A 12122-nucleotide genomic window follows, 5' to 3' on the forward strand; every position below is an offset into this window, starting at 1 on the left:
GGCTGTTTGCCTTGTGCCCCCCTGTTGTGATGCACTATATAGGTATTTAGACATGATTCCCCTTCCCCTCAGATGGTGTATCCCTCGGATAAGGTGGTCTGTCCCCTGTAGCCCCTCCCTTTGCCCCTCCTCACTGGTGTCCCCTTGGCTGCGGCCTTCCGTCCCCGCCTCCCATTCCGCGGGTATAAATGTCCCTTGGGTTTGGAGCTCTTCCTCTTTATTCACCTGGACGGTCTCCGATCCAGATGTGCCTTTCCAGCTAATAAACAGGACATCAGAGCCACGTGGACAAAGAGCGCTTCTCGTCCTTTACTTCGTCCATGTAGGATCCGTGCAGGCTTAAATCCCAAGCTAGCCGGGGGGATTTACAGCCCGAAACCCACGGGTTCCTTCACCCCCCTGCTCGTCTGGCCCGTGGTTGTGTCTGTCCCACGGGCCGCGCTCTGCAGATGTGCTGCCACATCATGAGTTCCCTGCCCACGCACGGGCCGGGCTGTTTGACACCACCAAGGCGTTCTGTTCTGTTTCAGACCGCTGGGTCTGTGTGTTGAGGTCATTATTCTGTGGTCAGATCGTCTGTCTTGTACGCTCTGTTTTTGGTATTGCTGTGGTTACATCCCACTGCCGTTTCTAGCGCATTGCTCTTATCTCAGCCTAGCACATCTCTTATCTCAGGGCGATCTTTACTTTCCGTGCCTCCAGTTCTCCTCTCCGTCCTGCCTCGGGGGAGGGGAGGGCTGTGAGCAATTGGTCTGGGATGTTTCAATGCGAGCACTTAACTGGGGAACCACTGTTGTTCCTAAACCGGGACACCAGCACAATTTTGGTACCATGCAAATGTGAGGGGCGAAGCCAGGACGGTGCAGAGGGTGACCCCTGCATCCACCTGGGCACTGCCAGGCTGCCCTCAGCAGCTCTGCCCACCTGCAGCTGTTTCATCAAAACCACAGGAGGAGGAGAAATGGGCATCAGAGCCTGGAAAACCAGGATCTGTGGCTCCTCCCTCCTCCCTTCGCAGGTTTATGTTGTGTCAGGAAACCGAGTCATGGTGCCTGGGCCACCAAAGCAGCAAGAAGCCCAAGAGAGTCCGACCAGCAGGGTCCCAGGGCCATCAGAGTGCCACCAGGCTGGCTCATCCACGCTGGGCGTGCTGAGCTCAGGCCGTGCTTGTCCTTGTTCTTTGCCCCACAGCCAGCACCTGTCCCACTGTAGCGTTTTGCCCGGGGGTTTTGAGCTGATCTGATGAGCTCTCAACACCCCAACGCTACACCCCAGAATAGCTCAGCTTTCATCAGGAGGCATAAAAGGAGCAGGAGGCTGATGTGACAGTGTCAGGAACAAAAAAGGTTTAATAAAGGCAAAATAACAAACTCAAAGCGATCCAGGTGCCACAGGCTTGTGCTCCTGGTAAAGACACCTCACAAAAGCGATTTGGTTTCTTTGTTCTGTGCTTTTCTACTCAATGGCCCAGGCGGGACCTTTTGGCTCATGGCCAATGAGCTGTCCCCAAACTTGAGGTGAAGTCCCCAAGGTCCTATCAGTGACTTTTCTACCTGATCACTGGGAGAAAGTTCTGGGCTCTTTCCTTTTTGGGGGACAGAGGAAGGTTCTGTCACTCTGTTCAAAGGGGGCACATTCCTACACCCCACCTGCAGCTGGGAATGCTGGACTCAAGCCTGGCCCTGCAGGAGGCTTCTGGGGCAGACTGGAGTGGCCAGCAATGGCAGGGACAGTACTGGGAGCAGCCCAGTGGCCCTGGAGTGGCCTCGGTGCCCAGGGACATGGCGTGAGGTATGGATGGCATTACCCTGTCTCCAAAGACAGTCAGAGAATGAAGTTGTGCAGGGCTGTGCATACGCAGGTGTTTGCTGTGATTCTTTGCCTTCTCTGCTCTCTCGGCCAGCACTCGGCTCTTCCACGATTTTCTTGGACTCTGAGCTTGAGGTAAGCAGCCTCTAGTCCTCCACTTCATTTTTTTTCTCCTGTCAAAGACATCACTCCTTTTTCCTGTCCTGTGAAACCTCACCTATCCCCTTGTCCACTGCCCTTACTGCCCTCTGTGAAAAATGTGCATTTTATGATTGGCTTTTTGCAAATATGAAAATGAATATTGTGTGTGTTATGTTAGAAAGTTGTGCTGTATTCATTTTCTTCAGTAGTGTGTTAAATATAGTTTGAGGTTATAACACAATGTTAAAATAGAAACTCTGCTGTGTAAGATACTTTTTTAAAGAGAGAGGACTCTCACCGAGATAGCAGCCACAGGACACAGAATCTTTCAGAGAAAAGAATTTATTGCTCCATTTTTGGAAGAAACGAACTTCTTCCCACCTTGCTCAGCCCTGAAGAGCCGTCAGGATTCAGAGGAAGAAGCTGGCACTGAGCAGACAGAATGCTTTGTTTGAATGGCATTGATGCATCACGGATGAGGTGTGTGAATATGCAACAGGCTGTTGCTTTTAAGGGTTAATCCTCTGTTAACTTTGGGCTCATTTTGCCCAGAAAGAGGTACCCGGACTGTCTGTAACTCTTTGTTTTTATTGTCTCGTATTGTCCTAACCCTAATTGCCCAAATTTTTATTACTGTAATTATATCACTATTTTTATAACCATTTAATCACTATTAAACTTTTAAAATTCTAAACCCAACTGACTGGCGTTTTTCACACCTCGCTTCCCCTCAGCCCATCCGAGCGCGTTTTCCTGTCCCCACGGAGAGCACACGCCTGTGTCACACGCGTGTGTGCAATCTCATGCACACGCCCAGATGTGCGCACATCTGTCCACAAGCACACACGCCAGCACGCCCTGCCCCCGACACACGCGTCCCCATCTGTCGCCCTGACTTTTAAAGGTTCTCTAAGCCTTCTGATGTTTGCATTTTGTAAAGAACTTTCTCACGCTCTTTCTGCAAATAACTTACCGTTTTGCTTTCTTTTATGGAGGAGGAGCAATTTGATGGACTGCTGGTTTGTCCAGTGCCATCGGAGAGGTGGCACGTTCACCCTCCAATCCACTGTCACTTTTAGAAACCTATAAATGTTGGAGTCAGCAAATAAACTGCTCTCTCTACCTTGAGAACAGCAGCGTGCTCGCGTCGTGGTTTTTCGTGTCCTACAGTGACACCCGTCCCCATCCCTGCCCTGGTCCCCGCCCCATTCCCGTTCCTGTCCCCTCCCGGTCCCCTGCCCGGTCCCCGCCCCGTTCCCGTCCCGTTCCGTTCCCCTCCCGGTTCCCGCCCCGTCCCCATCCCCGCCCCGTTCCCTCCCGGTCCCCGCCCCGTTCCCTCCTGGTTCCCGCCCCGTTCCCGCCCGGTCCCCTCCCGTTCCCCGCCCCGTTCCCCGCCCCGTTCCCTCCTGGTCCCCGCCCCGTTCCCTCCTGGTCCCCGCCCCGTTCCCCTCCCGGTTCCCGCCCGGTCCCCGCCCCAGCGGCGCGGGCGGAAGCGCTCGGGGATGGAGCCGCCGGCCATGGAGGGGCCGCTGCTGGTGCAGCAGAGCCACAAGTTCGGCACCAAGGTGGGTCCGGGGATCCCTTCCTCCCTCTCCCTCTCCCTTCCCTCCTTCCCTTCCCGGGGCCGGCGGCGTGCCGGGGCGGGGGCGCTGCGGGGGCCGCCCCCGGTGAGCGGCGGGCCCGGCGGGAGCGGCCCCGACGCGCCGTGACCGCGCTGCCCGCAGCGCTGGAAGCGCGGCTGGTCCGCGCTCTACCCCGCCAGCCAGCACGGCGTGGCCCGCCTCGAGGTGTTCGACTGCAAGGAGCCGGCGGCGGCCGGGCGAGCGGGCACCCGGCGGCGGCTCGCCCGCACCGTGGTGCGGCTCAGCGACTGCACCAGCGTGGCCCCGGTGGGCGAGGACGGGCCCCGCGCCGGCACCGCCACCTTCCGCCTGGAGACCCGCGACCGCAGCTTCCTCTTCGCGGCCGAGAAGCAGCAGAGCGAGGAGTGGGTGGCGAAGCTGTGCCAGATCGCCTTCCCGGTGAGCCCCGGGCTGGGCGGAGGGGACGGGACGGGACGCGGGCGTCGGTGCGTGGGGGTGACGCCTTCGCGCCTGGCAGCTCGGGGAGGACAGGTCCCAGGTTTAAAGTGCCCGGCGCTGGCGCTCCGGTGCCTTCTCGATGGCTCCTGCTGTGCTTTGCGGGACTCCTCGGCGTGCTGTCAGTAATTCGAGGTTGTGGCTCCAGATTTCCAGCCGGGCTCCTGTTGCTCGGTGTAGAGCCCGTGCTGGGCCCTGCAGAGAGCTGGCAGGAGGCCGGCTGATGGCCAGGAGCGTTTCCTCTTGGCCCGGCCATTGCTGCCTTTCCTGCCACGGCAGCCTCGAGAGCCTTGCGGGACCCGTCTGCTTCCAGGACCCGGATCCCCCTTTCCCAGCCTCGGGGCTGGCTCCTGGCCGCTGCTGTGGGCACCCAGCTCTGGAACTCTGTCCAGCCCTGTCCTCTGCAGCCCCTGCAGCTGCTGCTCGGCCAGTGTGCCCAGCCCAGGCTGCTGGTGTCCTGGCAGGGTGGTTTTCTGTGCCCTCTAGGACACGGCGCTGGCTCTCCCTCCTGGGAGGTGTCTGCAGAACCCTGGCTTGGGCTCCAGCTGATTCCAGCCCTGGAATGCTGGGCAGGGCTGCCTGGCGGGAGGACTGGGTGCACAGCTGGTGATCCCAGGATGTCCCCTGAGTGTGATTTACCTTTGTCCCTCCCCGCAGCCTCCTGGCAGGCCAGGTGTGTCTGTGCTGGGAGGCACTGGTGGAAATGACTTTGTGTCTCCTGGTGCAGTCAGGGTTGCAGCCTTTGCCCTGGAAGTGGCTCGTGGGGCTGAGCTGGGGACACAGCACGCCCTGGGAGTGGGACAGGGTGGTGGCCAGGCCAGGGAGCACCTGCTTGGAGCTCCCATCCCCCACGTGGGAGCCATCATTTGTGTGCCTGAGGTCCAGAAGCAAGCTGAAGGTTCAGGAGGATGTGAGCAAAAGGCTACAAGGCTGGCATGTGTTTTAAAAAGGCCTGACCTGGAGTGGGAGGCACAAGAGCTGCACGTGGCCTCTCTGCACAGAGCTGGAGATCCTCAGCTGGCATTGCTGATCATCTGCATGGAGAATGTGATTTTGTGTCATGTTCCTGCCCAGAGGGTATGCAGGGTCCAGCAGCTTGGGAGCTGGGGCCAGAGATCATTTGGAGTTCAGAGCAGATTTTTTGTTTTTTTTTTTTTTTTTAATTTCCTTTTGAAGATGAGGAGAAGTGCAGTCAAATGGAGCCTTAGAGGCTCTGGCAGATTTGGTGGCCCTCCCAGGCTGGAGCCCTGCTGTGTTGGATGCTTTAGCTGAGGAGGAGCTGCTGCTACCAGCTCTCAGGACATGAGGTTTTAGGACCCAAACACAAGGGCTGCATGGCTCTTTCTGGGGCCTTGTTTGGGTTTCTTGTTGAGAAGCTCATGTGTGTGGGTTTCAAACTGAAACTGTGGCACTTGCCTTCTGCAAGATGCACCCTCTGCTGCAACCCCAAGGAGCAGCTCCACACCCCGAGCCTCCCTTGTGCCAGCTGCTCAGGGCTCGGGGAGCCTGTCGCTTGTGAGGGGCTTTTCTGCAGGAGGATCTGGGAAAGCACCAAGGTTTGTGTCCCCCCCCCCAGGCCCTTTGGGGGCCTTGCTGCTGGGACACAGTGGCTGACAGCGAGTGTGTTGCATTTTCAGTTCTGCATGGGCTAAAATAGAAACGCTCGCTTCCTCTCTGCAAGCTCCCCCTCCTCCTGGGCAGGCCAGGACACAGACCCCCGTGTCACCAGGCCACCAGCCCCCTGTCCTTGGGATGGCATGGCCAGGAGGGTGTGGGCAGGGCAGGACACAGACCCCCGTGTCACCAGGCCACCAGCCCCCTGTCCTTGGGATGGCATGGCCAGGAGGGTGTGGGCAGGGCAGGACACAGACCCCCGTGTCACCAGGCCATGAGTCCCCTGTCTTTGGGATGGCGTGGCCAGGAAGGTGTGGGCAGGGCGGGACAGAGACCCCCGTGTCACCAGGCCATCAGCCCCTGTCCTTGGGATGGCGTGGCCAGGAGGGTGTGTTTGGGCTGTGCCATGCTTTGGGGGCAGCTCTGTGTGTTGTGCTGCCCTGCACCCTGTCACTGCAGAGCCCAGCTGGGGACAGGGTGCTGCCAGGAGCTCAGGGGAGTCCCCCCAGTGCTGCCTGGCCCTGTTCGTGTGGGCTCAGGGGACCCTGTGGCCAGCTCTGGGGTGGGCAGGGTGCAGGACAGCCGGGCTGTGTGGGGTTGGGGAGGGCAGCAGGGCTCAGGCCATGCAGGGGGGCCTGGGGGTGGATGTGGGAAGAGAACTCCGTGTCTGATCTGCTCTCCTTTGGCAGGGAAATGGCTCCAGCGACGGCCTGGTGTCACAGTATGGCCGAGAGGGCAGCGGGGACTCGCCGGCCCTGGAGATGGCCGTGAACTCCATCTACTACTCCAGAGATGAAGGTGGGACCTGCTGCTGCCCTGACCTGGGGCCACCTCCCACACAGCCTTGTCCTGCTGCTGCCCCATCACAGGGGCCACGCTGGGCATTGCCTGTGTCCCCCTGCCCTTCCCTGAGCAGCCCTGTCCCCGCAGTGATGCTGTGTGTGTCCCCTGAGCAGCCCTGTCCCCACAGTGGGGCTGTGTGTGTCCCCTGAGCAGCCCTGTCCCCACAGTGGGGCTGTGTGTGTCCCTGAGCAGCCCTGTCCCCACAGTGGTGCTGTGTGTCCCCTGAGCAGCCCTGTCCCCACAGTGGGGCTCTGTGTGTGTCCCTGAGCAGCCCTGTCCCCGCAGTGGGGCTGTGTGTGTCCCTGAGCAGCCCTGTCCCCACAGTGGGGCTGGCTGTCCCTGATCAGCCCTGTCCCCGCAGTGGTGCTGTGTCCCCTGATCAGCCCTGTCCCCGCAGTGGGGCTGTGTCCCCTGATCAGCCCTGTCCCTGCAGTGGGGCTCTGTGTGTCCCCTGAGCAGCCCTGTCCCCGCAGTGGGGCTCTGTGTGTCCCCTGAGCAGCCCTGTCCCCGCAGTGGGGCTGTGTCCCCTGAGCAGCCCTGTCCCCGCAGTGGGGCTGTGTCCCCTGATCAGCCCTGTCCCCGCAGTGGGGCTGTGTCCCCTGATCAGCCCTGTCCCCGCAGTGGGCTCTGTGTCCCCTGAGCAGCCCTGTCCCCTCAGTGGTGCTGTGTGTGTCCCTGATCAGCCCTGTCCCCACAGTGGGGCTGTGTCCCCTGATCAGCCCTGTCCCCGCAGTGGGGCTGTGTCCCCTGATCAGCCCTGTCCCCGCAGTGGGGCTGTGTGTGTCCCCTGAGCAGCCCTGTCCCCACAGTGGGGCTCTGTGTCCCCTGAGCAGCCCTGTCCCCGCAGTGGGGCTCTGTGTGTGTCCCCCTGAGCAGCCCTGTCCCCGCAGTGGTGCTGTGTGTGTCCCTGATCAGCCCTGTCCCCGCAGTGGCGCTGTGTGTGTCCTCTGATCAGCCCTGTCCCCGCAGTGAACGCCTTCTGGGTGACAGTGCAGAGGACCGAGGCCGCGGAGCGCTGCGAGCTGCGTGGCTCCTACGTGCTGAAGGCCGAGCGGGACAGCCTGGTGCTGAAGGACCCACGGACAGACAGGATCCTCTTCGTCTGGCCCTACCGGCTGCTCCGCAGATACGGCCGGGACAAGGTGGGCAACGGGGGCCCCGTGTGCTGCAGGTGCTCCCCTGAGGTGGTTTGTGAGTCCCGAGAGGGAGAAGAAATAAGAATTTGACTCCATGTTTCAGAAGGCTGATTTATTATAATATAATATAATATAATATAATATAATATAATATAATATAATATAATATTATATTATATTATATTATATTATATTATATTTAGATTACTATAATAAATATAATTATATTACACTATAATTATATTACACTATAATTATATTATAATTACATTATATTATAATTACATTATATTATAATTACATTATATTATAATTACATTATAATTATATTATAATTATATTATTATATTATGATTATATGATATTATATTATATTATAATTATGTTATATTAAAAATACTACACTAAAACTATACTAAAGAATAAAGATACAGGAGGTTAGAAAAGGATAGAATGGAATGATAGCAAAAGCTGGTGACTGACCAGAGAGTCTGACACCGCTGGCTGTGATTGGCCATCAAGTAAAAATAATCCACATTATTGGGATCAATCAAAGATGCACCTGTTAGTAAACCATCTCTAGAGCACATCCCGCAGCCATCGGGTAGTTATTATTTACATTTCTTTTCTGAAGCTCCTCAGCTTCTCAGGAAAAAAAAAAATCCTGGCCAAGGGATTTTCATAAAATATAATAGCAACACTCCCCTGTGGCTGTTCCCTTGTGGGAGGCTGAGCTGATGTCCTGCAGCCAGCCCTGCCTAATGCCAGGCTTTCTGCAGCCCCTGGTGACCTTGGCTGTGCTCAGCTCCTGCATGTGTCACCATGCTGGAGCGTGGGCTGGCAGGACACTCGTCCCCTCTGTGGTTGTCCCACTTTCACTGAGGCCATTGCCTCTGCTGCTCTCCTTCTCCATGCCAGCACTTCCCAGCTTGTGCCAGGAGCAGGGACACCCCTCAGTGCTGACACGCTGTCCCCAGGCTCCAGGAACCTTGGCTCCTGGCAGTCCTGTCTCTGCCCTGGGTTCAGTCCCTCCTCTTAAGGATGGTGGCCAGAGCAGAGGGGCTTTGAGACACCAGTTGCTCTGGATTTGTTCACTCTGTGGGGGGAACTGCTCCTGTTCTCAGTGACATTTGAAAGTCTGCCCCTCTCCAGAGTCCTCCTGCAGTGAGTCCCCAACCTGCCTTGCTGCTACCTGGGTGCAAGGGGTGTGGGACACCCTGGACAGGGAGGAAGTGGTGGCCCTGGGGCCGTTCAGTGGTGTCCTGGGGCCGTTCAGTGGTGTCCTGGGGCTGTTCAGTGGTGTCCTGGAGCTGTTTATAGCAGGGACCATGTTGGCCACACTCTGCTTCTGGTGCTTTCTGTGGCACATTCCCAAAGCACAGGTGGAAACCGAGCTGCCCTTGTGGGGGTGTCCAGCTCATCTGCAGAGTCTGTGCTGGGGGCAGGAGGAGAGTTGCAGGGTGTGGGGAGCTGCACCCGCAGGGACCTGAGCAGAGAGGGGCTGATGGTGCTTCTGTTCAGCAGCACTGACCCATAAAGAGGAGTTTGTCCCCAGAGACCTTTGTAGCGACCACAGGGGCCGCTTCTGCCTCTGAGAGAGGCAGAAAATCCTGAGGCTCAGGAAGGGTGTGGGCGTCAGCTGCTGGGAACCTGCTCACCAGAGTGTGCTCAGGCCAGAGGAAGCACAGCCCTGGTGCAAGACTTCTCTTTAAAGGACCTTTTACCATGAACAGATTAATGCTGGTAGGTCAGTGCTTTGCTTACTCTTGCTAACTGAGCTGCTGCTGCTGCTGAGCTTTCTCCTGTGAAAGGCATTTTCTTCCTCTTGTATCTCTTGCTTCCAGAGCGCTCCCTTCTCACCTAAGATTCCATACTTGCTTCCCCTGCTGAACTGTCACCCACCTTCTCACCCTACTCCTTCCTCAGTGTTGTTTCCTAGACCATCTGGTGCCAGTGGTAGAAACTGCTGGAATTGCTCACAGAAGGCAGCAGGGCTCCGGCAGGAGCTGCAGCTCCCCGGGGCACTCGCAGTGATGTCCCTCAGGTGTGCTCCAGCTCTGCAGCTTGGAGCGTGGCCTTTCCCTGGCCAGCTGCTGGGAGGGGAAGGAGCAGGATTTCAGGGCAGGATCTCAGGGCAGTGTCTCTGTAGGATGTGCAGGACCAGTGCTGCAGCCACGGGCCCTTTGGTGGGAAGCACAGCCTGCACAACGCGCCGGGTGCTGTGCAGGACCTGACCCTTCTGCTTCCCCTTCAGGTGATGTTCTCCTTCGAGGCTGGCAGGCGCTGTGACTCAGGACCTGGAAACTTCACCTTTGAGACCAAGCAGGGCAACGAGATCTTCCGCCTGGTGGAAGCCTCCATCCAGGAGCAGAAGGCTCAGGTGGAGGAGAACCGGCAGAGCTGCGACTCGCTGGAAGCCGACAGCCCCGGCGTGGTGCAGATCCGCCAGGCCCTGGCTGACAACCTGAACCTGGAGCTGCCTGCCGAGGGGGACGACGCCCTGGCACCCAAAGCGGGGCTGGCACCCAGGGCTGGTGCAGCAGCAGCAGCAGAGGAGAGAGATGCCACGTCTCTGCTGAAGAGCCGGACTCTGCCAGAGCTGCCCGTGCCACCGGCCAAGCCCACGGTGTCCGGCACCCCTCCGCGCTCCCCTCTGCCCAAGGTGCTCCGTGCCGTGCCGCCGGCCGAGGACCTGTCCAGCGTGTACTCGGAGCCCCTGGACTCGGTGAAGGGCCCGCAGCCGTGGCCGGACCCGCTCTACTCGGACCCTGTGGACAGCAAGGCCGTGAGCGTGGCCAAGGCGCCCGGCGGGGCTGCGGAGGAGCCGAAGCCGCGGCTGCCGGTGCCGCCCTACTCGGGCCCGTACGAGCAGGTCCGGGCCGAGGGGCAGGGCCGGGCTGAGGGCCGTGGCCAGGCTGTCCCTGGGCACAAGGAGCACATCTATGACGAGCCCGAGGGCCGTGCCCCCCGCTCGCTGCATCCCTTCACCTACATCTACGACGAGGCGCGGCCCACGAGCGAGGCCTGGCGCACGCAGGGCCACGATGGCAAGGGTGGCTACGAGTACCCCTACAACCCCAGCACTGACGATTACTCGGTTCCCACCTTCCCCGCCAAGGCCAAGATCCCCAAGCCAGTGCCGGCCCCCAAGCCTCAGGCAGCCTTTATCCCCAAAGGGGCAGAAAGGGTGGAGGAGCCTGGCAGGCGATGGGGCTGCACGGCCCCTGAGAAAGTGCTCGCCAAACCCAGCCTCAACAGCAGCAACAACAACAACGTGGAGGTGCTGTACAGCCAGGTGGTGAAGCCCCAGCAGCTGCAGAAGAAGGAGCAGTGTGTGGATGAGTACAGCTTGTCGCCTCTCTATGAGGATTTAGGGGAGATTTAAGGTGCTGCTGCTCTGTGTGTATCCCAGCAGGGACTGGGGAGCCTGCTGGGCTTCTCCTCCCCAGGATGACTTGGGGCTGTTTGGGCTCAGGCAGAGCCCCTTTTCTCACCAGTGCTGAGGGGCTGTGTTTGCCTGGAGGGAAACAGCAAGAGAGCTGTGGCTGGAGCAAGCCCCAGCCTTGGAGCTGGCTCCACTGTGCCTTCTGATCTGCAGGAGGGCTGGTATTTTCCTGTACCTGCTGCTCTGGCTCTGCTCTGGCTTCCTGTCTGACCAGGCTGCAGGGCCCTGGTGCCTTTTGTGGTGCGTGGAAGGCTGCTTGCCATCAGTCTCCAAAAGTATTTTTATACAAAGTTATTTTAATATTAAAGTCTGTATGTCTCAGAACGACACGTTTGCCTGTGGCGTGGATGGGGAGGTGCAGGTGCACGTGTGTGTCTGTGCCAGAGCTACTGAGCTAAGAGGGAGCCTCAAAGAAGAGTGCCTGCCAGGCTGAGCTGTGGCTGGATGCCCTCATGGCAGGGGATTAAGGGAAATGAGAGTCAGGCCAGGTATGTGATGGCCTCCAGGCACAGGGCTGGGCAGGGACAGGGCCAGCTCTGCTGCAGCTCGGTGGCTGTTGGTGAGTCACGGGATCTCCTTCTCCAGCCTGATGCCACTGCTGCTCCCCCCTGCTCCCAGCTGCTTTGGAAGGCCTGGAAGGGCCCAGTCTGGCTTCCACTGAGTTTAATGGCCAAATCTGTGATGCCTGCTGTGTGCTTTGTGGGATTGCTGCGTGGCCAGCCTTGGCCAGAAGCCTGCCCAGGGGAAAAACAGGTTGTGCTTTCTGTGTGGGACCACGCCAGGCCTGCTGGCATTGGCTGTCCCCACATCTGGATGGGGCTGCTGGTGACTTCTGCGGGTTCAACAGCCTGTTGGTACTGACAGAACAGGCAGGTGACAAGCAGCACCGTGCTGAAGGCTAAGCTCAACTTCTGCAGCCCCAGCTCAGCCAAACTGCTGGGGAAGCCTGGAGGTCCCCAGGCTGGTGATGAGGTGATGAACTCCTGGTGCCCAGGTTGCAGGGGGAAGCCTCAGTCCTGTAAAAACACAGCTCAGCTGTGGCCAGGATCAATTTGT

General features: G+C 58.5%; 1 protein-coding gene across 1 annotated transcript; it reads left to right on the top strand.

The window, feature by feature from the left end:
* Nucleotides 1-3415: 3415 nt before the first annotated feature.
* Nucleotides 3416-11390, top strand: DOK1 (docking protein 1). Its single transcript, XM_038136387.1, has 5 exons — nucleotides 3416-3515; nucleotides 3675-3971; nucleotides 6332-6440; nucleotides 7455-7627; nucleotides 9876-11390. Exons 1-5 carry the CDS (start codon nucleotides 3453-3455, stop codon nucleotides 11004-11006), a joined length of 1773 nt encoding a protein of 590 aa, XP_037992315.1. The 5' UTR covers nucleotides 3416-3452; the 3' UTR covers nucleotides 11007-11390.
* Nucleotides 11391-12122: the final 732 nt, after the last annotated feature.

Source organism: Motacilla alba, chromosome 4, assembly GCF_015832195.1.
Source record: "Motacilla alba alba isolate MOTALB_02 chromosome 4, Motacilla_alba_V1.0_pri, whole genome shotgun sequence".
NCBI lineage: Eukaryota > Metazoa > Chordata > Aves > Passeriformes > Motacillidae > Motacilla > Motacilla alba.

Coding starts and splice junctions, on each gene's coding strand:
- DOK1 (XM_038136387.1), top strand. CDS start 3,453: ATGGAGCCGCCGGCCATGGAGGGGCCGCTGCTGGTGCAGCAGAGCCAC. Junction 3,516..3,674: donor GCCACAAGTTCGGCACCAAG/GTGGGTCCGGGG, acceptor CGCTGCCCGCAG/CGCTGGAAGCGCGGCTGGTC. Junction 7,628..9,875: donor GCAGATACGGCCGGGACAAG/GTGGGCAACGGG, acceptor CTTCCCCTTCAG/GTGATGTTCTCCTTCGAGGC.